At 40.9% G+C, this 26933-nt stretch overlaps 2 protein-coding genes across 4 annotated transcripts; one reads left to right on the top strand and one right to left on the bottom strand.

Annotated features, from left to right (window-relative positions):
* Positions 1-1464: 1464 nt before the first annotated feature.
* LOC140598757 (uncharacterized) lies at positions 1465-7185 on the bottom strand. Its single transcript, XM_072757290.1, has 3 exons — positions 5886-7185; positions 2344-2478; positions 1465-1592 (listed from the first exon to the last, which is right to left on the bottom strand). Exons 1-2 carry the CDS (start codon positions 7183-7185, stop codon positions 2393-2395), a joined length of 1386 nt encoding a protein of 461 aa, XP_072613391.1. The 3' UTR covers positions 1465-1592; positions 2344-2392.
* CNOT8 (CCR4-NOT transcription complex subunit 8) lies at positions 6816-23943 on the top strand. Of its 3 annotated transcripts, none has more exons than XM_026008100.2 (7): positions 6816-7062; positions 13219-13399; positions 14996-15189; positions 19141-19302; positions 19846-19990; positions 20716-20826; positions 22431-23943. In XM_026008100.2, the coding sequence occupies exons 2-7, from the start codon at positions 13283-13285 to the stop codon at positions 22578-22580; spliced, it is 879 nt and encodes a 292-aa protein (XP_025863885.1). In that variant the 5' UTR covers positions 6816-7062; positions 13219-13282; the 3' UTR covers positions 22581-23943. The 3 variants fall into 3 exon arrangements, with proteins under 3 accessions (XP_025863885.1, XP_025863890.1, XP_072612867.1); XM_026008105.2 differs by having other exon boundaries at positions 6900-7098; XM_072756766.1 differs by lacking the exon at positions 6816-7062 and adding an exon at positions 7514-7644.
* Positions 23944-26933: the final 2990 nt, after the last annotated feature.

The raw sequence follows: 26933 nt of genomic DNA, 5'->3' as shown, positions 1-26933 counted from the left end.
TAGTTTTTTAAAATTTTATTTGTTTGACAGAGAGAGAGAACACTGAGTGGGGCAGAGGGAGAAGCAGACTCCCCATTGTGCAGGAAGCCTGACATGAGGCTTGATCCCAGGACCCTGGGATCAGGACCTGAGTCAAAGGCAGACAGACACTTAACTGACTGAGCCACCCAGGCAGCCCTAAAAATTATTTTTGAAGTTAATATGTGCAACTGATATAAAATACAAAAAAATTTTAAAATGCATGGTAAAAGCCTTCTTTCGCTCTTCCCCAGTCAGCTAATTTTCCCAAGAGACACCCCTGTGACCAGTGTTTTATATGTCAATCCAGAGCTTGTCTATATAAATACAAACAAGCATGTCTCCCCCCTCTTTCTTAGAAATAGCACACTATATATGCTTATTCTGCTTCTTGTTTTTTTTCACTTAGCAGGTAAACAGGGAAATTGTTCTGTACAGTTCCTTTAAGAGATAACACATTCTTCTTAATGGCTGCACGCTGTCCCATTACCTTTATGTGTCATTATTTGGCAAAAAAAGGACCATGTATTAGTTATCCTTACCTGCCTAATTCCTGGCACAATGCAAGGAATTGTGCATTGTGCCAGGAAACATGCTTGCTCACAAACTAATTACATTTTGTAAACCTTGTTCATGTTTTCCCTCCTCTCTCCTTTTGGAAGTACCAGTACTTTTTTCTTTTTTTTTTTCAATATTCCAGATATTTATATAATATACATATTCCCCAGTAGACCAAGTCTGTCTTGTGCACTGATCAAATCTTGCTCCCTGATCCAATGTCCATCTTAATCTAGTTCCTCTCATATAATATTATTCCCCACTACTTCCTATTTTCTAATGCTCTGAGTATCACTCTCACATATAAACATGTGTCGATCACTTCTATGTGCAAAAACATTTTTTTAAAAATTTTCTGTTATCCCTACCTCTATGTCATTGCTCATAGACTTTCCCACCCAGATATTCCTTCCTAATCCTGCCCACTATTCTACTTCTGGTTCTTTTTTTTCTGAACATTTTTAGCTTATGTGGTCAGTGCTTCCCCAGAATAGCATGCAATCTTTTTCTGTAATCATTTCAAGTAGGAGCTTTATGCATTTCCATGGTGTAACTCTGGCACATAGCAGGTCCTCAGCACAGCCTGCATAAATGAGAATCTCTTTCTGGTCCTCCTGGGTTTTCTTTCCATCCTGTCTTTGAGGAATTGCTCAGCTTTCTTGTTATCTCAAGGTCATGTAAGACATCTCCCTCCTGGAGGCACCTGCGTGGCTCAGTGGTGGAGCATCTGTCTTAGGCTCAGGGCATGATCCTGTGATCCTGGGATCAAGTCACGCATCAGGCTTCCCATGGGGAACCTGCTTCTCCCTCTGCCTATGTCTCTGTCTTTCTGTGTCTCTAATGAATAAACAAATTTTAAAAAAATTTAAAAAAGAAAAAGACATCCCCCTCCTGGCTGTTCTCCTTTAAAGGAAGTGCTCTTGAAGAGAGGTCCAAACATCGTGGAAGAAGGTTCAAACTGAGGACTGCCATCCACGAACTTTATGACCTTGGCTTCTCTGAGTCTGTTTCCCTACCTGTAAAATGAGTGAATTGGCTTAGTGGATCTCTGAGGCCCCTCCCAGTTCTAATGTCTGATGATGTGGAGTTGAAACTTTGGAGTGCGTTTACCAATTTTTCTGGAATACATCCTCTATACCATCCCTCAAATAAGCACATTTAGTTAGAAACTTCAGAGATATTCAAAAGCTTTTGTGTGCCATTTCTCCTAGAACATTACAGAGTGTTACAGAAGTTCAAAAGAAGATTCTCAATTCTGGTCATATAAAAAAAGATCACTGAGATTTTTGAGATCTGGCTATAACACCAGGGATACTGGCTTTGTCGCATGAATGCACAGGGAAAGGGAGAGAGACTGAGAGAAAAGAACTTTAGAACTGACTGGAGGGTCCCATAGGATAAGTTCTACTCTTATCTGCATTAATGTGCTTAACTGCTGTCTTTCATTGGTCTGCATTTCTGTTTGCCTAGCTCTGTATAGGCAGAGATCAACCTCCTTCTTTATAAAGAACTGAATATTCAGTTAGCAGCCTTGAAGAGTTTCACAGTAACAATAATCAAAAGGATGTGGTAGCAAATAATTCTCAGAATCACCTAGCAAAATTATCTAAATTGTTAACTAATTCCACAGGTGATATATTCACCATGCCTGGAAGAAACTTTCTTTTCTTACCAAATTTAGTGTAATTCAAATAAAAAAATTAAAATGTCTCTGACTCCACCCCACTCTCCATCCACAGAAGTCAAAAGTGATCTTTATAGGGGCACCTGGATGGCTCAGTCGGATGAGAGGCTGCCTTGGGCTCAGGTCATGGTCCTAGGGTCCTGGGATTGGGTTCCCTGTTCCACGGGGAGTCTGCTTCTTCCTCTTCCTCTGCTTGCCGCTCCCCCTGCTTGTAGTCTCTGTCAAATAAATGAACAAAATCTTTTTTTAAAAAGGTGGTCTTTATATATATATATATATATATATATATATATATATATAAAACATATATATATAATATATTTAAAGATTTATTTATTTATTTGAGAGAGTGAAAGAGTGCTAGTGGGATGGGGGAGGGACAGAGAAAGAGGAGGGAAAGAAGCAGACTCCCCACTCAGTGGAGAGTCCAATCAGGGGCTCAATCCCAGAACCCTGAGATCTTGACTTGAGCTGAAATCTAGAGTCAGACACTTAACCCAGTGAGCCACCCAGGTGCCCCTCAAAGTCATCTTTAAAACCTAAATCCAGGGCAGCCTTGGTGGCTCAGTGATTTAAAATGCACCACCTTCAGCCCAGGGCGTGATCCTGGAGACCCGGGATCCAGTCCCATGTCCAGCTCCCTGCATGGAGCCTGCTTCTCCCTCTGCCTGTGTCTCTGCCTCTCTCTTTGTGTCTCTCATGAATAAATAAATAAAATCTTAAAAAAAAAAAAAAAAAAACCTAAATCCAATCGGGTTGTTCCTGTGAGTTAAAAATCCTCTGGGTTTCTAGGTGCACTTTGAATAAAGTACAATTTTAAAGTCTCTCAGGCCTGTTTCACCTGGCCTCTGCTCTCCTTTCCAGCCTCCTCTTGGGCCTCACTGCCTCTGGTCCCCCTCTTGGTGACTGCCCTGGCCTTCTTTTACTACTTCTAACATGCAAAACTCATTTCTTATCCTCTGCCTGAAATTTATTGTTCCCAACTTTTAAAGCCTGCCTCTGTTTCTCTTTCTCTGATTAGGTCCTTCTTGTCCTGGACCTACATGCTACCTTCTCAAAGAGGCATTTTTTGACCTCTTAATTTCCCTTATTTTCCCTCAATCCAATTATTCTCTGTCACTTTACCTCATTAGTTTCTTTCATGATGGCTCTCACCAGTTCTCATCATCCTTTTATTTCCTACTTGAATGCTTGTTTACTTGTTTTACCATCAGTCTCTGCCACCAAATGTTAAGCTCTGCGAGGGCAGCTTCCAGCATCAACAAAGGACACTGCACACAGCAAATAGACCATAAAGATAGCCCCCTGGATGAACACCTAATCTCATACTGGACTGGGAATCAAAAAGCTCAAGTCCTGGTCCTATCTCTGGGAACTGAGTGACCTTATTTAATTATTTTCTGTTAAATTAGGGAAATGGATTAGTTAGAACATCTTTATGGACCTCCACAGATTCGAAAACTTAAAGGTCTATGATTATTATTGGTAGATTTTACAGTTTTGTTACTTTAGTATACTTTGAGGGAGAAGGAAAATCCAGGAAAATCAAATGAAGTATGAATAAAACAGATTTGATATCTATTTCTAGATAAAAGAGACAACTCTGATCTCTGATGTCTAGTCTCATCAAAGAACAGTTGTTTTTTTTTTTTTTTAAGGTTGAAATTGAAATATCAAAGCAATATAAAATGCTTAGTCATGAAATATGACATTTGCTTTATATTTAGGGGAAGTCTGATGATCTTGATAATTTCCAAGAGTCAGGAGGGTTTTCTATTATGTAAACAAAGTAAGGACAACACACTTCAAAAGCAGGGAGTTAACCCCATCTGTACCAAGGAGAAAAGCCAGTTGGGGGCATTCTTCGTTAGAATTTAAAGGTAAATGTATAATCTCCTAAAAGACATTATACAAAGCATCAGAACTTGGCTAAGCTTGGTGCATGTTGGTGGCTTTTAACAATGGAATCAACTGACAGGCATCTAGGTATATCAGCACTCTATAACAGGTATAAAGGTTTTTGAGACTTGAGTTTAGAAGGTGCTTATAGTGGAACTAACCTGGAGACATTTACCTTCTTTTCCATTTTCAAAATATTTCAACCCAAAAACAGTTGACCTTGAAACAACATGAGTTTGAATTGTGTGGGTCCACTTATATGTGATTTTTTTTTCATATGGTACAGTACTACAAATGTATTTTCCTTATGATTTTCTTAACATTTTTTCTAGCTTACTTTATTGTAAGAATACAGTATATAAGACATATAATATATAAGATTATGTGTTAGTTGGTTGTTTATCTTATCATCAAGGCTCCTGGTTAACAGTGGACTATTAATTTTTTGTGGAATCAAAAGTTATACATGAATTTTCAACTGTGCAGGGAGTGGAGGCCCCTAACCCCTGCATTGTTCAAGGGTCAACTGTATATATTTAAAATGTTATCTTCCTACATACTTTAAGAAATGCATCCCATTAGATTTAGTATTTAGACTTAAGAACAACAAAGGCTTGGCTGGCCAAGGATTTCACTCTGTCTGCTTCTTAAGGAGACCCATTTTACAGCCAGTGTTTCAATTTATTCAACCTGTACTCTTCTAGCTGAGATTTGTTCAAGCCATACTTTCTATAGTTTGTAGTCCAAAAATAGGTTTTTTTTTTCCTCCAGATGGTAAATTATATTATTGAATATATTTTTATCCAACTACCCTCTCATTGGTTTGGGTTCTCCTCATTGAGAATTAGTGATTTAACATCATTGTTCTAATTTTGTAATAGCAAAATTACAAAAAAGTACAGCATAAACTCCATTATTTCCAGCAAACACTCCAATCAATGCCTCCCGAAGTACAAGCCATCTGCCTGTTTTTCATTTCTCTTCAATAACCTGAGAAATGAACACTCAGTTCTGGGTGAGGCCTGGGGGTTGGGGAGATGGAGTCGGTGTGTTTCCTGTTTGATTGTTTCAGGGCTCACCAAGCCCAGCGCTGCAGGAAAAAACAAAAGTCCAAGAAAGGATTGTGGAGGCTGCTCCTCATTGGGCTGTCCTCTCCCGATTGTAATTACAAATGGGCCAAAGGACACTAGAAACCCACGAGATGGTGGGGTGTGGGAATGTTGTGCCTGCTTTCTCCTTGCCAGTACTGCTCAATGGACGGATTGTTAAGCCTGCACGGGAGCTAACAAACAATGAATATCTCAGAGAGAACAACAGAGACAGGCCAGAAACAGTTGTTTATTGAATAGATCTGTTTCTTTTTCTCCCTCACTGCGGGGTGGTTTTTCCATTTATTGATACAGCAGCAGCCTTATGAGACAGTTACATCCCTGCGTGACAGACACGGACATAGACACTCATTTGGGGGGGGGGAGCGGAGTTCAGAAAGTGCATTTGATGCTCTCCCCTGGGGACTAGGGGTGGGAGTTCACCTCCCCGGGAGAAGGACTTTTGGGAATCCAGTTTGAAATTGCCGCTGAAGGCTGGTCGGCCTGGAGCCTCGGAAATGGAAGCAGATTTTGAAGAATCCTCTTAGGAGGAAACGGTTAAACGCAAGAAGGCCCAGAGACTTGGGAGTAAACCCGCCGCCTCCTTTGGCTAGAGCCCTGCTGCGGGCCGTCCGCACCTGCCTCAGGGACGACAGGTGGAGCCGCTGCGGGAGAGGCGAGCGGCTCGAGGTGACGGCGGTGCGCGGAGGCCGGCGCTTTGTCTCCCCCGAGGCGGGAGGCCGCGACGCAGCGCTGCCGAGCGGCCCCGGTGCTGCCGACGACAGGCGTCTGCGGACCGCCCTCCCCGAGCAGCATCCAGATCAGGAGGCAGGTGGAGGCTCGAGCAGCTCCCGCCGGGAGAACTGCGGGGCCGGCCTCGCGTCCGCCGTCGCCGGGCTCCTCGGGGGGCGGGGGACGCCGGGCGCTCCCCCTCCCGGAGCCCAGCCTCAGGGTAACTCGAGCGGGCCTGGCTGGCCGGTTGCTATAGCAACGCGGCTCGCCGACTCGGGGCGGGGAAGGGCGCGGCGGGCCCGGCCCGACGTCACCTGGCCTCGGTCTGGGTGCTGCCCGGGAGAGAAGCCTAGAGATGGGTCTGTGGGGGGTCCAGGCGGCAGCATCGGCCCCCGCCAGCCTCCCCTCAAAGCTCGCTCGGGCCAAGGATTTTAACCGTCTACCAAAGCAGAGCGGAGGCGGCGTCGCCGTTTGGGAGATTTGATCAGCCGAAGGCCTCCGCCCCTTCCGCGGCCTCCGGAGCCGAGGCCACGCCCCCGGGCGGGCGCCCGTCCTAGGCCACGCCCCTCCCCCGGGCGCGCGGAAGGAGAACCGAGACGCTGTGGTGCTCGCTAATCGAATTGAGCCAGCGCAACCCACGTTTCGAGGCCCGGCCCGGGTCGTGTTCCGCATGCGTCCTGCGAGGCCACCCCGCCCCGCTGTCTTCGGGGCGCCCTCTTCGTCTCGCGCCTGCGCATTGCCCCCGAGCTGGGCGGACACGCTCGGAGGCGCCGGGGCGCGCAGAAGGGGAGGGGCAGGCACGACCAGGCGCGCGCCCGCGCGCGTCTGCGGTGACGCTAAGGGAGCAGGCGAGTCGGGAGGATCCAGTGGGTAGAGCGGTCCGGCCTGGTGTTTTAGGTGGGCCGTGCGTAAGGCCGCTCTGGGCACGGAGGAGCCCCTCTCATTGGCCCGCTCGGTTCCCGGAGCAGATCCGGGGCAGGAGGAGAGCGCCGGGTCAGGGGCCGCCGCCGCCGCCGCCGCCGCTCCCGGGGGACTCTGCCCGCCAGCCCGCCAGCCCGCGCTTCGCGGGCCCAGCTGCTCAGGGTAAGCGGGCTCGCGCTTAGCAGAGAGGAGCGTGAGGTGAGGGAGGCCATCGAGGACCTGGGGGAGGAAGGGGACTGGGGGCGTGAGTGAGGGGCAGGGGGTGTGGAAAGGGAAAGGGCCCATCGGATAATGGTAACAGTACCAACCACTGCCACGCAATGATGATGCTCTAGCGATATGTGCCAGGACGTTGCAAAGCACCTCCTTTGCTTCATTCTGTTAACCTCTGCTACAGTCCTTCGAGGCGTATATTATTAAACCCATTTCACAAGATAGGAAAACTGAGGCACCAGAGAGGTTTAGTAACTTATGCAAAGCCACACAGCTAGCTGGTGGCCCGAGTTCGGACGTAGGTCTTTCTGGCCTGAAAGCCTGTAATTTTAATCCCTTTGCTTTGGGGCGGGGGTGGGGGTGGGGGGGAGGTGGGTACAAGGGAAGGGGCGGGATGAGTGTTGTTTGGGGATGGAGAGGGATCCAGACGGGGAGAGAATGCTGATGGGAGACTGTAAGGAAGAGGACCTGAGTTTGGAGCCTTGCGGGCCTCCCACTTCTTGGCTCCACAACTTTTCTTTGCCGTTCTGGGTATGAACCATAGCTCTTGCTCTGGAGGCCTGGACCGCATGGCTGGTTTTAGGAACTGGTTGAACTGCGGTTCAGTCCGGGGTAGTTGGGCTCGGACACTGTTTTGGGGGCAGGGGTGATGGAGGACGGTGAGGGCCCCCGCGGCCGTGTGGAGGAGAGAGGACCCTCTTCCAGGCAGCTGCCATTTCTTCTAACTTGCTCCCACTTCCTTTTCCATCTTATCCCTGCGCGGGCAAAGCCTTTGTTCAGTTCTCTAGAATGGGGAAGTGGTGTTTATTGTCTCCTTGCACACTTGGGCTTAAACAAAACAAAACCGGTAACACCAAACGTTCTTTTCCTCAGCAAGACCTAACCCTCTGGATTGGTGGCAGAGAAAAGTCTTCGGGTGGCTTTATTCGCCGTTGCTCTTTAGAGCTTTCCTGGGTAACTAGGAGCTTTGTTTTGGAGAAGTTTGCAGTGTAGGTCAGCAAGAATGATCTGTGCAGACTTTACTGCAGATGAGCCACAAGGCAAGGACCTCAGTAATTCCTGTGTGTGACGTTTCTTTCTGGGACAATCCAGTACTGGGAAACAACAGGTATCCGTGCTGGTATTTTGCTTTCACAGAGAGTGGAGTAGCTTAGGTGGTAGTCAGATTTCCATAGAGGGCAGTAGCTCAAGTGGGAGTCAAGTTTTAAAGTCAGCCTGTGAGGGAAACTTTGCATGTGATCATAGTTACCCCTAAAAATTTCTTAGGAAGGTGCAAAGCTGTACATGGCCATTCTGTGTCTCAGTAAATCTAGCACAGTTTTTCCTTCAGCTTTCAAACTTGTTGCTGTCTCTCTGATTGCAACCCAGACAAAGTAATTAGCTTACCTTTGGGGCCTGTGTTGCACAAATAAACATACTTGAATGGGATAGAGTCCATCCACACTGTGAGGTGTCCTGTGCCCTGCTGGCAATGAGAGGCTTAAAAGGAGGAAGACTAACCAAACAGAACAGTATGTTTGTGATTCCCATCTGGAGCATGTGCTCACTGAGTGGAAAGCTACAGGCAACACTGCTGGCATCATTTATTGTTATTTCTCTTCTCTTTGAGTAGCATATTCGGTAATTTATGCTAGGCTAACTGTGCATGATGCAGTTCTGTTTGAATTTTTGAGTGGCACTACATTTTGGGAGTTGGAAGCTATTTCCCCAGTGTTCCTAGATAAGGGTTTGGTGTGAGGACATCTTATATATTTTTGCAAGTGGTCTGCACTTGTGTTCTGCATTTATCAGATATGTGTAACAAGGGCTAGCTTTTTGAAAGTGGCTTAGCTTTTAAAAAATTTTTTTCTTTGAAATCAAATTCATGATAGTGTCTTTTACAACTAATGTCTGAGGCACCTGAGTGGCTTAGTGGTTGAGTGTGTCTGCCTTTGTATCAGGTTGTGATCCCAGGGTGCTGGGATTGATTCTCCCACTGCCTATGTCTCTGTTTCTCTCTCTGTGTCTTTTATGAATAAATAAAATCTTTAAAAAAAATAAAATTAACGTCTCTGAATTTCAGTGTTGTTATCTGTAAAATGTAGAGGAGGATACCTGTACAAAGTTGTTATTAGGTTTCTCCACTGTTAACTTTGAAGCAGAACCCCACATTTTTTTATCATGTTACCTATATCTATTTCAAATTATCTCTAAAAGATAAGGACTCTTTTTAAAAAAAACATGACAATATAACGCCTAAAAAAAGCAAAAAAAAAAAAACAAAAAAAAAAACAAAAAAAACAAAACACCAAAACAAAACAAAACAAAAAAAAAAACCCCAAACCAGCCATGTTTAGGCTTTGTCTAGTTTTAAAAAAATTTTTCTGACAGTTTGTTTAAAGATCTAATTAAGGTCTATAAATTTTGATTGGTTGATATGTCTCTTGAGAGTCTTTTACTTTTATTTATTGCAATTTATTGAAGAAGCTGGGTTGTTCTGTAGTTTCCCACAGTAGTTTGTGGATTTTGCGGATTGTTTTTCTGTGGTGTCATTTAACATGTTCCTCTGTCCTCTTTATTTCCTGTAAATTGGTGTAGAGGTTTGGCCAGATTCAAGTTAGATTTTTTTTTTTTTTAATACATTTATTTTAGAGAGAGCAAGCAGGCACTCACAGTGTGAAGGGGCGGGAGAGTGGACAGAGGGAGAGGCTGAGACTCCCAAGCCGACTCCCACTGAGCATGGATCCTGCTGCTGGGTTGGATCCCAGGATCCTGAGATCATGACCTAAACCGAAAGCAAGAGTGGGACGCTTAGCTGACTGAGCCATCCGCTTGTCCCTCAAGTTAATATATATATATATTTTTTGGCAAAGGTAATTATTCATAGTGGTAATGTATTCTGTCCGGAGGCACATAATACCTGATTGTCTCTTTTTGTGGTTATTACAGCCATTGTGATATTTTAACAACTTTATTGAAGTATAGTTTAGGTACTATAAAACATCCATTTTTAAAATAATTTATTTATTTATTTTAAAAAGGATTTTATTTATTCATGAGAGACACACAGAGAGAGGCAGGGACATAGGCAGAGGGAGAAGCAGGCTCCCTGCAGGGAGCCAGATTCTGGACTCCATCCTAGGATCCTGGGATCACGACCTGAGGCAAAGGCAGATGCTCAACCACTGAGCCACCCAGGTGCCCAAAAACTTATTTTAATATAATAAGTATTTTAATGTAAAAGCCATTTTATTTTATTTTATTTTATTTAAAAAAAAATTTTTTTTTTAAATTTTTTTATTTATTTATGATAGTCACAGAGAGATAGAGAGAGGCAGAGACACAGGCAGAGGGAGAAGCAGGCTCCATGCACTGGGAGCCCGACGTGGGATTCGATCCCGGGTCTCCAGGATCGCGCCCTGGGCCAAAGGCAGGCGCCAAACCGCTGCGCCACCCAGGGATCCCATAAAAGCCATTTTAATGTAGAGTTCAGCAGTTTTTAGTAAATTCACAGAGTTGTGTAGTCATCAGGTAGTTGAGTTTGGTAACCTTTCCATCACCTCAATAAGATACCTCTTGCTATTTATAGTTAATTCCCATGCCCATCCCACTGTTATATAGTCTGCTTTCTGCCTTTATAAATTTACCTTTTCTGGATATTCCATATAGATGCCATTATGATTATTTCCCAGATCTATGAATTCTTTAGGAGCTACAAAACAGTAATACTCTATCATTCCAGATTTGTTAGCTTTGTAACTTCTATTAAAAGTAACTTTCCCTCAACTCTTTAGTACATTTTATATAGGAAAGACAAGATACATATTTTAAAAAATAAATTAACTAGGATTCTCCATTGGTAACCAAGAAAGTTTATTTTCTTAGGTTTAAATCCATGAGTTCATAGTGAACTGTCTTAGGAAATTTGAAGACATTGTAGTGAATATTCATAATGGTGTTTATGTTATCTTTTCTTTGACCGGAGGAAGCCTCTTCAGATTGTTTCCTGAGTTCTTTTGACACGACCTTAAAAGCTTAGCTGGGGAGCCTGGTTCTAGGGTTTAGTGTAAATACCTAATTTGTCTTCTTTATAAGCCTGTTCTTTTCTGCATGGAGACCAAAGGCATGTTTTTTGCTTGGGTCCCTTTTGCTGCTGCTTTTATGGAAATGTCTTCACAGTCATAACCACTTCCCCTAAAGTAGTTTATGGTTGTGTTTGAAATGACACCAAAAAGGAAGTGCATTGTTTAAGTTAGGAAAATGAGGAAGTGAAGTGGTACTGATTTAACATTAATGGACATAGAAATGGCTTTGTGCTGTTTTTTCGGGGAAAACCTTAAACACAGTTTAGAATCTAATCAGAGTCCTAACATTTGCTTAATTATGGTCGTATTGTGGAATTCACTCCACTCATTTTGAACTTCTGCTCCTTTTGGATGTTCTTTATTTGTTCATTGAATTCATGCTCGTCATGTACAAGACTGAAACAAGAAGAAATGGTTTCTGCCTTGAAGAACTGTCCACCCATAATTTGTTAGGAAGTTACCACAGTCTACTTAAATTTTAGAGTAATTATAGTCAGTATATTATAATTTCAGAGAAATGTCTGTTGAAGTGTAGGGTACCTTGAATAAATGGAATCTTTTAGGTTTGCCGACAAACCAACAAATCAGTTTTCTGAGAAGTTTCTCAGAGAAATGACATTTGAGAGCGACAATTTTGTTTTGATCTAGATTCTTACTTTTGTATCTGCCTATCTTGAAAGTAGGAAGCGAAGATTCATTTTACTGTTTCTAGGAATTTTCCTCTAAATATATATCTATATAATGGAGCTATTCTTATACTGTGTTGATCCATGTGGTAGGGTCACCTTTTTAAATAAAGGCTATTATGATAAGCTCCTTTTGGTCTTTTTATAACTAAGCATCTCATTATTATAATAAAAACATTACTCTGCAGCTGAATCATGATGAGTTTTATCTTGAAGAATACTGTTCCCCTCCACAGTTCTTCCCAGAATATGTACTATATCTCATGCTGTCTGGTTGAATTATTTGTACTTGCCATTTTCTCTATTCCTGTTGTTGAATTGCTTAGTTTCTTTGTATTATTATGTGTTTAAAAGTAGACATTAATCCCAATTCCTATTTTCATTGTGGTGGTTAAAGGTCCAAATTAGCATCACTTCATGATGTATTTGTACAAATCTAACGAGGCACTATATTAAATTAGTTAGTTGCTTCTAGTTATATATGACTTTTGGACTATAGAGAAAAAGAATTTCCCCTTTTATAGGGGCAGAAGGAGGCGTCCCATGACTGTATTCACTCTATAGTTGTTAAAACTTAATGTGTGAAAGTTCAGATCTGCATTCTTTCAGGCTTTCAGAGATCCAGGTACATTTAAACTGGCTAAAGTGATTCCTTTAAAAATGTTTCCATGATTTAGTCTGTGGAAAGTGATGTGAGAGTCACAGATAAGGGAATATTTGTGGTTACTGGGGCATATTTTAGTCTTTAGGTAGTCTGAAAAGGGCTCAAATACTGGTTTAGGGTAGTACTTTCACTTTTGTGCTAATGGGCAGCTTGGGCATTCTTTTTCTTTCTTTTCTTTCTTTCAATATTATTTATTTGAGAGGGAGAGAGAACACAAATAGGAGGAGTGCAGAGGGAAAAGGAGACCCCTGCTGAGCAGGGAGCAATTGTGGGTTGTTCCTAGGACCCTGGGATCCTGACCTGAGCTGAAGGCAGACTTTTAACCGATTGAGCTGCACTCCATTAAAGATTTTGTTTTTAAGTACTCTCTACACCCAACATGGATCTCAAACTTACAACCCTGAGATCAAGAGTCACATGTGTACCAACTGAGCCAGCCAGGAACCCCAGTTTCTTCAGATTTCTGAAGTAAAATTTTAGTTTCTTAGGGTTAACGAATTGTGTGTGTGTGTGTATCTCTGTCTTGACAAAGGCAGGTTTCCCCACTGTATAAAATGGAGCATGAATGTAAGTGTAATAGTCTTAATGTTTTAGCTTAAACTGATGAAGTAATTTTTTTGATATCTTTGTTTTGTTGACATTATGCAAGTGTGTACATTTATGTGATTTCAAAATATGTTTCTGAATCTAGATCAGATCAAGCATTGACTTGCCCTCTAACAGAGTCAGCTGAAAGAGGCTGAAGTTTCTTCAAGATGCCTGCAGCACTTGTGGAGAATAGCCAAGTTATCTGTGAAGTCTGGGCCAGCAATCTAGAAGAAGAGATGAGGAAGATCCGAGAAATTGTGCTCAGTTACAGTTATATTGCCATGGTAAAGAGCTCAACTCTGTTTGACTCAACCTTCTGTTATGGACTTAGGGAATGTTCAATGTGAGATTTTGAAAGAAAGGATAACACTAAAGCCATGGTAAATTCAACTTGGTGGAAGGTTGTAATGCTTTTATGAAACATCAAGGTAGCCAGTGTGTCTGAGAAGGATGTAACCTCTAGTGTCTTAGATTTTTTTGTAATGTTATTTTGTGTTTAATAGTGTTTAAGGCAGGAGTTATATCAGCCCATCAGGTACATCTATTCCACAGATATGGTGAATTTGACAGTGTTTATAAATGGTTTTTAAAAATTATTTATCAGCGTGTAGAAATTAAGAGATATTTTTTTTAATTTTTAAATTTTTTAAAAATATTTTATTTATTCATGAGAGATACAGATAGAGAGAGAGAGAGGTAGAGACATAGGCAGAAGGAGAAGCAGGCTCCCCGCATGGAGCCCGATGTGGGATGTGGGACTGGATCCTGGGACTCCAGGATCATGCCCTGGGCCTGGTCCGAAGGCAGGTGCTCAACCGCTGAGCCACCCGGGTGTCCCAAGAGATCTCTTTTAAAGATCCAGATTTCTGGCATCTCTGGAAAAAAAGGGGAAGATCTGGCATTAAAGGATCCACATTCCTGCCTGACATTGAGTGGCCAGAGAGGCAGATATGTGTCATGGTGATATTAAGAGCCTCTTCTAGAGGAGGCATACACCATCTAGTTTGCTCTAGTCTCCATTATTCATAAGCATTAAGTCTTTAGCCTTGTATTTAAAACTGTCTGTGATCTCCTTCCAGGCTTTTTACCCAAGGTAAATGTAACTATTGTTTTTTTCTGAATGGCTGTTTAATTTCACTCTATTTGTATTTTAATTATGCATTGTTCTCAACCAAGACTTTTTAAATTCACTGTAGGTGCACCTAGAGCATTCTTTTTTTTTTTTTTTTTTTTTTTTTTTTAAAGATTTTCTTTATTCATGAGAGAGACACAGAGAGAGAGAGAGGCAGAGACACAGGCAGAGGGAGAAGCAGGCTCCACGCAGGGAGCCCGACTTGGGACTCGATCCTGGGTCTCCAGGATCACACCCTGGGCGAAGGCAGGCGCCAAACCACTGAGCCACTTGGGCTGCCCTAGAGCATTCTTAATTGATCTGTAGTTAGCTACTCTTACTCACATCCTGCCTGTGATCTCCAAGTTGCTATGCAAAACTTCATTATTCTAGTACTCCTTGTATAGACATCAATGAGATCAGTATTTGTTCTAAAAGATTTTATTTCTTTATCAGAGAGAAAGTGCACAAGTAGGCAGAATGGCAGGTGGAGGGAGGAGGAGAGGCAAACTCTTTGCTGAGTGGGGAGCCTGATGTGGGGTTAGGTGATCCTGGGACCCTGGGATCATGACCTGAGCTGAAGGCAGACACTTAACCAACTGAACCACCCAGGTGCCCTGAGATCAGTATTTTAATAAAGATTTTTGCGCCTAAGCTTGGGTCTTGTCACGTAACTTACATAAATTAAGAAAATTTTTATTAATGAATGATCATTTCAGCATCCCCTGTTTTGTGAAACCTTATGATGAGAGACCTTTTCCTTTTCTAGGACACAGAATTTCCAGGTGTTGTGGTACGACCAATTGGTGAATTTCGTAGTTCCATAGATTACCAGTATCAGCTTTTACGGTGCAATGTTGACCTTTTAAAAATTATCCAGCTGGGCCTTACATTCACAAACGAAAAGGGAGAATATCCTTCTGGAATCAATACTTGGCAGTTCAACTTCAAATTTAACCTTACGTAAGTATCTGAGACATTTCTCAGTATTATTCTTAGATCTGCTACCTTTGTGCAGACTGATTTCATTAATATAAAGTTTTGAAAACCAGGTAAGGGTTGGATACAGTAATAAACTAGAGAATGAAATAAGGATCTCAGAAAGTAAAGTCCCTCTTAAAGAACTCTTAGAGGTCAACAGTAAAAAAACAACCCAGTTGAAAATGGGCATCAGAGCTGAAGACATTTCTCGGAAGAAGATACAGATATGGCTAATAAACTTAGGGAAAGATGGTCACCATTATTAGTCATGAGGGAAATGCAAATCAAAAGTACAGTGAGATGCTACTTTATACCAACTAGGTGGCTATAATAAAAAAGATAGAAGAACAAATGTTGGCAAGGGTGGAGAAATTAGAACCCTCATACATTGCTATTGGAAAAGTAAAATGGTATAGCCTCTTTGGAAAACAGGCAGTTTCTCAAAAGGTTAAACGTAGAGTTACCATATGACCCAGCAATTCCACTTCTAGGCATATGCCCTAGAGAAATGAAAACATAATATCCATATAAAAACTTGTATGTGAATGTTTGTAACAGCATTATTTGTAAAGGCCCCAAAGTGGAAACAATCCAAATGTCTGTGAATTGGTGATTGGATAAAATAAATATGGTATATCCATGCAATATTATTGGAATGTTATTGGACAGTAAAAACGAAAGGAGTACTAATACATGTTGTACATTGATGTGCTTTGAAAACATGCTAAGGGAAAGAAGCCAGACACAAAAGACCATGTACTGTAGGATTCTGTTTATATGAAATGTTCAAAATAGGCAAGTTTATAGAGTCAGAATAGCTTAGTTGTTGTTCAGGGCGCTGTTGAGATTATGGGGTATAGTGGGGAGTGATTGCATTATGGATATAGGTTTTCTTTTTGAAGTGATAAAATGGTTTGTAATTGGCTGTGGTGGTGGTTGCACAACTCTGAAAATACTAAAAGTGATTGAATTGTATATTTTTAAGAATTCAAAAAATTATTTGAGAGAGTGTGTGTGTGGTGGTGGGGGGGGGAGGTAGAAGCTGGAGGGGCAGAGGAAGAGGGAGAGAGACGCAGATTCCATGTGGAGGGTAGACAGCCAGGTGCATCTCATGACCCTGAGATCATGACCTAAGTGGAAATCAAGAGTTGGTCACTTAACTGACAGCCACCAAGGTGCTCCTGAAGTGTATACTTTAAATGAGTAAATGTTTAGTGCGTGAATTATAGCTTAGAAAGGCTGTTTAAAATGAAAAAGTAAAGTTTTTGTCCACTTAGGAGATGAATTGCAGTTCTGCCCTTTTTCATCTAGGTGATTTGGAGTAGGTAATTTTACCTTCTGTAATTCAGTTTCCTTATCTAAAAAACAGTATTTCATCATAGAAGAAATAAGGAAATAAGGAGTAGATGTTAATTAAAAGTAGTTGAAACTGAAGCCTATTTGATATTGGGTGAATTTTGATGTTTAAAAAGGTGTAGAAAACATGTAAAATTTACCATCTCAACCATTTTTAAGTCTGCAGTTCAGTTGTGCATTTTTTTTTTTTTTTTTTAGAGATTTCATTTATTTATTCATGAGAGACACACAGAGAGAGGTAGAGACACAGGCAGAGGGAGAAGCAGGCTTCGTGCAGGGAGCCCGATGTGGGACTCAATCCTGGGTCTCCAGGATCACACCCTGGGCCCAAGGCAGGCGCTAAACCGCTGAGCCACCCAGGGATCCCCATGCAGTTCAGTTGTGTTAAATATGTTTTCATTATAGAGTGCCAGGGTGGCTCAGTTGGTTAAGCATCTGCCTTTGGCTGGGGTCGTGATCCTGGGGTCCTGGGATCGAGTGCCACGTCGGGCTCCCTGCTTCACGGGAAGCCTGTTCTCTCTGCCTCCCCTCCAACCCCCCGCCCCCCCCCCGTCTTTCATGAATAAATAAATAAAGTCTTAAAAAAAAAAATGTTTGCATTGTTGTAAAGCAGACCTCCAGAACTTTCTCATCTTGCAAATCTGACACTCTGTACCCATTAAACAACTCTTCTTTTGCTTCTTCCCCAGATCTTAGTGAACCACCATAATACTACTTTCTATTTCTGTGAATTTGACTGTTTTAGATACCTCTTATAAATGGAATCATACAGTATTTGTTGCTTTGTGGCTGGCGTATTTCACTTAGCATGATATCCTTAAAGTTCATCCATGTTGTAGCATGTTGCAGGATTTCCTTCCTTTTTAGGACTGAATAATATTTCATTGTATATTTAGACCACATTTTGTTTATCTCTTCATCCATTGATGGACATGTAAGTTGTTTCCATCTCTTGACTGTTGGGAGTAGTGTTGCTACTAACATGGATGTGCAAACATCTTCACAACCATGCTTTTAATTCTTCTGGATATATATCCAGAAGTGAGATTGCTGGATCATTTGGTAGTTCTGTTTTTAATTTTTTGAGGATGATGTAATTGTTTTTTTATTTAAGAGAGAGAGAGAGCATGCATGCACACATGCATGTGCACACAGGGGAGGGTTGGGGAGGGGCCCAGGGAGAGGGAAAGAGGGAATCTTAAGCAGTCTATTTGTCCAGTGCAGAGCCTGATGGGCTCAGATCATGACCTGAGCCAAAATGAAGAGTTGGATGCTTACCTGACAGCCTCCCAGGCATCCAAGAATGATGTAATTTTTTAAGGGGAAAATTTAGGGTAGACTATCATTTTGAATTTTGTATGAGGTAGTTTTAGTGTATTTCTTATTGGGCCACAATTCTCAAGTACTGCTTTAACAGCACCAGGAGCATTTGATAGCTCAGGAATAGTTTTTTGATTGTTCATGTACATTGGAAATTTCTTTGAGGTTCAAAAATAATTTGGGGAGATGATCTGGATCTTTCCTTTAACAGCATTTTTTTTTAAGTCTATTGCCAAAACCTGTTATTTATACCTTGATGGTAATTAATACACAAAAGAAAATAAAGATTGTTTTTATTGTAGAGTTATGTATGTGCTTAAAATAGTGCTTGTTTTAGGTGAAACAGAACAATGTGATTCAACACTGGTTTTAATTTAGTAAGAAAACACTTAAGATTGTGTTTGTTTTCTTTTTTTCCTACTTATCTTTCCTAAGTTTATGTGAAAAACAAATGAAGGGAAAAAAAAACAGTGAAATCTAGTGGAAAAGGAGTTACATAATTTATTTCCCTCCTTTTGTGATATATAGTATTATAAATATTTTTCTGTTTAAATTGATGGATGTATCTTTGCAGTAGAATATTATGCCAGAGTTGCAAAGGATGTGGTCTATCTATGAGCATTGGTCTGGAAAGATGGGCTGTGCTGTGCTGTGTAGATGTAGGGATGAAGGTGCGTATGTATAGGTAGAGAAAACAGTCTTCAAGGATCTAAGAACTGAGTTAAAAGTTATTTCTATGATGTAACTATATTATAAGAACATTTAAAAAATTTTTCTAGTATTTTACATATATTTTTTAAAGATTTTATATATTTATTTACTCATGAGAGACAAGCGGGGGGGGGTGGGGGGTGGGCAGACATAGGCAGAGGGAGAAGCAGGCTCCATGCAGGAAGCCTGATGTGGGACTTGATCCAGGATCACGCCCTGGGCCGAAGGCAGACAGATGCTCAACCACTGAAGACACCCAGGAGTCACTATTTTACATATTTTTGTATTGGTTGATTCTGTTTTTCTGTAAGCAGTGGGGAAATGTTCATCTTTTATGATTAAGAAACTTATTTTGTGAGGGCAAGTCTCACTTTTCCATCTGCCACAGAGATAAGATTATTTATTTTGAATGCTTGCTGAATACTGGAAAAAATGAATTGGTCTCTTCATTTCAGTAATACTTGTTCATTAATAAGGTGATGTTAATATTGCTACCCACTACTCTTAGATTATCCATCAGCTAAGAAGTGATACCTTCTTTTTTAGAGAGGACATGTACTCCCAGGATTCCATAGATCTCCTTGCTAACTCAGGACTGCAATTTCAGAAGCATGAAGAGGAAGGAATTGACACATTGCACTTTGCAGAGCTGCTTATGACGTCAGGGGTGGTTCTCTGTGACAACGTCAAATGGCTTTCATTTCATAGGTTAGTCCCAGAAAATGTGTATTTCTCTTGCTTTGGGAGCAGGGAATTACATTCTTGTTATTTCTGCAGTCCTTTTGGCTCTCTTCTTTTGGTCAATTACGAAACAGTTATGAAGTTCAGATGGTAACGTGCCCATGTTTGTTTTTCAAAAAATACTTTGGAGCTCATTCTTGTTTGTTTCACACAGTAGTAGGCTCTGTCATTTGGTTATCAGTGGGTACATTCCAAGTGGAAAGATGGAGGATGGGGTGGGGGATCAAAGCACTTGATCATCTTTTTCTTGTCCTTTAAATGTCTGGCCTGAAGTTTATGATGAATAAAACCCACATTTGTAACCCCGTGGGTACTCTTATATGCCTCTCTTTATTAGTCTGGTTTTGTTTAAGGGAAACTTCAGATTACAGTAGGATAAACTAGTTTGGAAGACTGAAAGTTACTCACATGGTGTGGCATCATTAAGTTTTGAGAAGTGAAGCAGTTGAACTCTGGGGCCTGGTAACTGCTGCTTTTTTTTTTACCATGTTGCCTCATTCTCTCCTGTAGTGGCTATGATTTTGGCTACATGGTAAAGTTACTTACGGATTCTCGTTTGCCAGAAGAAGAACATGAATTCTTTCATATTCTGAACCTTTTTTTCCCATCCATTTATGATGTGAAATACCTGATGAAGAGTTGCAAAAATCTTAAGGTACATAGTATTTTTCTTAATATTGATAACAACAACAAAAAGATCAACTTGTATTTTGCTTTATCACTATTTTTGGAAATAAAATTATTTTTTATTTGTTGCTACTTAGGCATTCTTCAATGCCTGCTAGGTGCCAACATTGTGCTGGAGAGGGTGTATATAGAACTGATTGGCACAGGGATTTGTGTGGTGAATGGCTTTAATCTGGGCCTTCTGCATTTCTTATCCTGAGGGAGGCGTTCTTCATTTTTAGGGCCCACAAAATGAGTGAAACAGTTGGCAACATGAGGCATGTATACAGTTTGTTAGGGATGGGGTCTGTAGTGTACCAACCTCGCAGAGGGGTTCTTTTTTTTTTTCTTAGAGGGGTTCTCAACCCAGATCGTTTGAGAACTTAGCACCTTAATAAGTTGTTGACATGAGATTTTCTGTGTAGAATTGCATTAGTAGTTTACTATTTCCTCAGTTTTGTTTTAAAACAGACTTTAAAACAGGGCAGAGGTCTGACACAATTAATGGTATATAAAAGAAAAGAGTGAAAAGTGATATATATCAGTGTATTGTTTGGAGGGCTAATAAGGGGATATTGCTAGGATAAGACCTTAGTAAATGACTGGTTCCCACGTGTCTTCACTGAAAGAATTAAACTAAAAAGTGGACTTAGTTTACTCTAGTAGAGGAGTGGTGGGTCTGAAATATTATCTTTGTTTTCTTTATATCTGCAGGGTGGTCTTCAGGAAGTTGCTGATCAATTGGATTTGCAGAGAATTGGAAGGCAGCACCAGGCAGGCTCAGACTCGCTGCTGACAGGAATGGCATTCTTCAGAATGAAAGAGGTAAGGAGGGAGGTGGGTTATCTATGTGGGCTGAGATATGTTGAAAATTTATAGTTCTGATGGAAGTTGGTGATCACTTTGAAAGCAGTTGTTTTGTTTGTTTTGATGTTCAGTACTTTAAATGTAGTTTGAGAGGCAAAGACACATCCTGAAATGAAGGCTCCTCAGCACACACAAGTCTAGACATGTACTTGGTGTTCTTAGCAGTTCTCATTCTTGCTTTCCTTCTGGTTTCTCTAATATGAACACATTTGTTTGAACACTCACTTATTTTATGCTTAAGATCTGTGAATTGTCAAATGTCTGGCAGCTAACATACTCAACGGTGATAAGCTGAAAAGTTTTCCTGTAAGATCAGGAACAACACAAGCATGCACACTCTTGCCACTTTTATTCAACATAGTGTTGGAAGTCCTAGCCAGAGTAATTAGGCAAGAAAAAGGAATACAAGGGATCCAAATTGGAATGGAGGAAGTAAAACTGTCACTATTTTCAGATGACATGGTAATATACATAGAAAGCTCTAAAAAGCCCACCAAAAAGCTCTTAGAACTAAGAAATGAATTCAGTAAAATTTCAGGATACAAAATCAATATATAAATACCTTGTGTTTTTGTATATTAATAATGAACTATCAGAAAGAAATTAAGAATCCCATTTACAACTGCATCAAAAAGAATAAACTGCCTAGGAATAAATTTAACCAAGGAGGTAAAAGACCTATATCCTGAAAACTATAAGGTATTGATGAAAGAATTTGAAGAAAGCACAAATAAATGGAAAGATATATGGTGCTCATGGATTAGAAGAATTCATATTCTTAAAACGCTCATGCTGTTCAAAGCAGTCTGCAGATTCATTGCAATCTCTGTCAAAACTTCAGTGGCATTTTTCAGAAATAGAACAAATAATCTTAAAATTTGTGTGGAACCACAAAAGACATCAAATAGCCAAAACAGTCTTGAGAAAGAACAAAGCTGGTGGCATCATGCTTCCCTGAGGTTACTTTGGCGATGTCTGGAGACGTTTTTTGGTTTTTTGGTTGTCACAATCTGGAGCAGCAGAGGGGAGGCCCACTACTGGCCAGGGACACCGTTAAACATTCTACAGTACTACATAGTACACTGGACAGCTCCCCTACATGCCCCCCAACAAGGAATTATCCTGCCCAGTAGGGCCAGGGTTGTGGTACTCTGCTGAAGTGTGTAATATCCAGTATCTCACTTGTAACAGCCTACTATTATAGCATCCGTATTATAGATAGGGAACTATGGCTGGAGGAGCAGTGAAGGTCACACGATGAGACCCAGGCTCTTAACCACTGCACTGCTTGTTAAAGAGAAGAGAGGAGGTGGAGGTGGCTGTTATAAACAGCTGCAGCACCACCCAGATCCTGACAGTAAAAGAACTCATGGAGAGTAGAAGTCTGTTCAGAAAGGAGAGCCTATGTATAGGAGAGATTTGGAGCCTTTATGAAGTTAACTTTCTAGTTGGGTAGATTTTCAGGGCTTGAAGACAGCTGGGAGGTGCTGATGGACTAGTGTTGAGCCTTGGCATGACTCTTGGCATAATTCTCACCATGGGTTCTCTGTCCTATCCTGCAGTTGTTTTTTGAGGACAGTATTGATGATGCCAAGTACTGTGGGCGGCTCTATGGCCTAGGCACAGGAGTGGCGCAGAAGCAGAATGAGGATGTGGACTCTGCCCAGGAGAAGATGAGCATCCTGGCTATCATCAACAACATGCAGCAGTGATGGCGGCGAGGCTCTGCCAGGCGGGCCTGATCCCAGAGTGGTGCTTATATGCTGTCTGTGTACTTATCTTCCTCCCCAGGAGAAAATGCTTCTTTTGAGCAGACTGTACCTACCATCTCCGTTACAGAAAGACTTTTGTTGTATTGAAGACAAAAGATGTCTTTATTTTAGATCCAGAAGAGGGGAGTTTACTCTGAATTTGTAAACAAAGTCTTCCCTATTCCTCATCCCCAAGCCTCTCTCCAGTTGCTTCCTGCCACCAGCATCCATGGCTCATTTGACACTTTTTTAAATATCCAGGACAAGTCAGAAACAAACTAGTAAAAAAAATATAACTCTTACCTGTTGTCATCTTCTTTTGAATCAGTTACTAATCTCTGAGGAGGAAGACTTTTTGATGTGATTCTCAGCTGAGCTGAGGGCTTCCAGGGAAAGTGGAACAAAATGGTGTTTTTGTGAAGTGAGTTATAGATGTCTTTAACTTCTTTTCTGTTTTTTTTTTTTTTTTTGGACCCTTTTCTAGAACATTTGTTTTTCTCATACTTTGTTACTTTTTCATTATGTGCTATCATGTGGAAATGAATTACTCTGCTGAAATTTTGAAGACCAGATAATGAAAACTTTTATTAAAGATAAAATTCGCCTGAATCTGTCTACCCTTTATTCGTGAGGAACTCCAGAATGGATATTAAGTTAACCACTTTACGCTTCTTTAAGTCTGTGTTCCATTGTGCCACTGAAATTTGGTAAATGTCTATCATTTGAAATCATTTTAAGTTTTAATATAATAAAATATCCTGGATTTGTTCCTGGATGAAAATAAGATCAGAATTTTGGACCATAAGTCTTATATTTTCAGTAATGTGATTTCAGATGGTCATCTGTGTTTTCCCACATCTCTTTGTTCTCCCTGCTTTTCCTTTCAGCAAACCTGAGGAGAAGTTAGGGAGACTGATTATATGAGTACCAGGAATGTGAGTCTTTAAAAAATTAATAGTGGTACATGTAAACAGGGCAGTAAGGAAATTGGTTAGTTCTCTTGGAGTAGTATCCCACATCTGGGGTAGGAAGCTCAGGACTGATTTTTTTTTTAAACTAGTCATTTAAAAAGTACATTGTATTGTTTTTGAATGACTACAATATGGACAATTTAGAAAAACCAAAAACTCCTTTGAAATGGTGGAAATGAAAACTGGTAACTCACTGAAGTGAATGATTACTCTTACATTTTAAAAGCTTATGGAAAACTCAATTTCAAATGATTCGAAAATGTCAAGTATTATAAGCTGGTATTTAAGATGCTTGTAAATATTATTTATGTTTTTAATTTTGTAAAATAAAGATTTCTTTTTAACCACTGGCATGAAGGTTTGGTCTTTCATACCTGTTAGTTGCTGGCTGTAGAAGATGGTCATTGTGGTCAGTGACTAAAAAATCTTGTCCGGTCCCAGACTCTTGTCTCTATTTCCCACAAGTTGGCTTGCATATAAAGTGTCTCACTTTGTAGGAAGTTTTTAATGACCAACTGTGTAAATGGAATTGTCTCTTCATAACCCTGATTATCCAGCCTTACTAGGAAAACTAGTTTTAATTCTGTCCTGGGGGGATGCCTGGGTGGCTCAGAGGTTGAGTGTCTGCCTTTGGCTCAGGGTGTGATCCTGGGGTTCCGGGATCGAGTCCCACATTCGGCTTCCTGCATGGAGCCTGCTTCTCCCTCTGCCTATGTCTCTGCCTCTCTGTATCTCTCATGAATAAATAAAATCTTAAGAAAAGCAATTCTGTCCTGGGACCACTCCATTACATTTGGTGGATTAGCTTTTTAATTAGTGAACTTTTAAGACAAGTTGATCTTCTGGTATTGTGGAATTGGCTCCAGACCATTTCCAACCCTTCTTGTTGGCACAAAACAAGGAGTTTTAAGAAGTCTGGTATAGGAGCAGATCTAGGCTTTTCACTGGGATGTTCACATATAGGAAGAGAGGTTATTTATCACTGATTTGTGGTAAAAGCAGCATAGGTCAAGGTCAGTGGTTCTCAACCAAGTTCTTTGGCATACCAGTGACTGTGGGGCCTGCACAGATGTTCTAAATTTATCTATTTAAGATTTTATTTATTTCACAGAGTACATGCACAGAGGTAAGCAGGAGAGGGCCCTGTTCATCCAGGACCCTGGGATCATGACCTGGCTGAAGGCACACACTTAACCAACTGAGCCACTCAGGCACCCCCAGATGTCCTAAATTTAGATTCAAATAGAGAATTTATCTGCCACAGTTGAGGATGGACTTCTGTGTCCAGGAGAAATGCTGAGATGAAGGGTTGAGGAACTCAAGTGTTGGGGGCAGGGGAGGGTCTGATCATTGCATGGAAGACAAAAAGTTTATTAAAGTGTTGCTAAAGAAAGGGCACAAGCCTAGTAGAGTTGGCAAGAACTTTGCCTTGAATATGTATATATGAGTGCATGTAGGGTGGTTTTGTTCAGTGGTTATGCTCAGAAAGGGAGGTCCCATAGAGAGTAACCAGAGAATGCTAATTATGGGTGAATTCAAGCCCCTCCACATAAACTTCCAATGTTCTTAAATTTGTGTTCTGCTAACCCGTAGGGTTGACTACCAACTACAAGCCTAATTATCAGCTAGTGCTGGTATGAGTGAACTCAGTTTAGTCTTTTAAGACTAAGCTGCTAATGAATGTTCTTTCAATTTCCTAATTTATTCAGCCCGTAAGTTTCCATTGTGCACCTACTGGATACTAGACACTGTAAATAGGTGCTAGGAATGAAATAGCACATGGAAGACATCATCTCTACCCTCATTGGAATTTACAATCTGTGTTACAAGAAAGCATAATTCACAAAAATACAATTTGTGAGCTGTAAAGTATGATACTGATGTCCTTTAGGTGGAGGTTCAGGGACAGTCTTTCAAGAAGGGACATTTCAGCTGAGATCTAAGAGATGGGTACAGATGGACCAGGCAAAAGAACAACCTGGGCAAAACCACTGAAGTGAAAAGAAAACTTGGTAGTTCCGACAGCCTAAGAGACCAGTGTGGGTGGAATCTAGAAGCACGGATGAGAGTAAAGACAGGAAGCCAAGGGGTAAAAGGTAGGATCAGGCAGGGCCTCCTGAGCCCTGCAAGATGATCTTTTTTCCACTAACAATGGGACAGTACTGAAATAATTTTTAACAGGAAATTGACAAGATTTGGTTTGTAATTTAGACTTGCATTGGTAAATGAAGAATGGAGAATCAGTAATAAGAGCAGATAGAGACAGTGGGAGGTGAGAGCAGTCATCTGGATAACAAGATGGTGGTCTGGATTGGGTAAAGGACCAACACTACTTCTTCAGTTGCTTAGTGAGAACTACTAAGCATGAGTCAACTCCTCAGTGCTTTGGCTCTCTGTGGTTCTGATAATGAGGGAGATAGAAATTATCTAGTATGGGAAAGAGAAGAGGTTGTTTGAAGTGGAATTGTGTCACCTGTTACCTTCTGGGTAGTATATTGATTAGCTGTCAAGTAGTAACGCTTGTTCTTACCAAAGCAGTAATCGAGGACTGCAGGATTCCTCCAAGCACAGATGATGGTTCTGGTAAATCACGAAGGAGTTTAGAATGTCTAGTTTAATAATACTGTTCTTTAATTAAATGATAGGGAATAAATATTTTTTTTTTGTCTCTGCAAGTGAAGTGTGTGTTCATTTCAGCAAAGACTGTAGAACTGGTATCTAGTCCTCCACATAGTCATGTCTATGTATAATTTTTTGCAACCAAGATTCTCCATCTCTGGTAACTGCATCTTCTTTCTCAAGCTCAAGTAACTAAAGAATTAGAAGGATCTAAATTCTACAGTATTTCCTTTTTTGGGTTTAGCATTTTTAAATCTTAAAGTTAGGTCTAATTAAAACAAAACTCCTGGTCAGTCAGATCTTTACATAACAGTCTCTTAAAACTTTCTCCTTCCTAGAGTTCCTGCTAGTGAATTTTATTCTTGATGTCCACAACCATCCCAACTTAGGAAATAATTGAAAAATAAACTGGACACTCAAGCAGAAAAGCTTTCACAATGAATCCCAAAAGAAAATAGTTACATTATTGGTAAAGAGTGCTCCCTCCCAACCCTACCCCAGACTATTTCTGATTTTTACATTCCAGCAACTGGGATATTACAGAAACATCTGTTCCTGACACTGTTCAACTATTTAACCAGAGAAAAGAAAAGACCTCAAGAGAATGCTCAATAATGGGAGGAGAGGGGGAACGAACAGGTTTTATAATTAAATAGTATGTAGGATCCCATTATGCTGAAGTTGGAGTCAAATGATCCAAAAGTTATATATGCAAAATTACCCA

The sequence above is a fragment of the Vulpes vulpes genome, chromosome 4 (assembly GCF_048418805.1).
Source record: "Vulpes vulpes isolate BD-2025 chromosome 4, VulVul3, whole genome shotgun sequence".
NCBI lineage: Eukaryota > Metazoa > Chordata > Mammalia > Carnivora > Canidae > Vulpes > Vulpes vulpes.
This window is presented reverse-complemented; position numbering and strand designations above follow the sequence as displayed.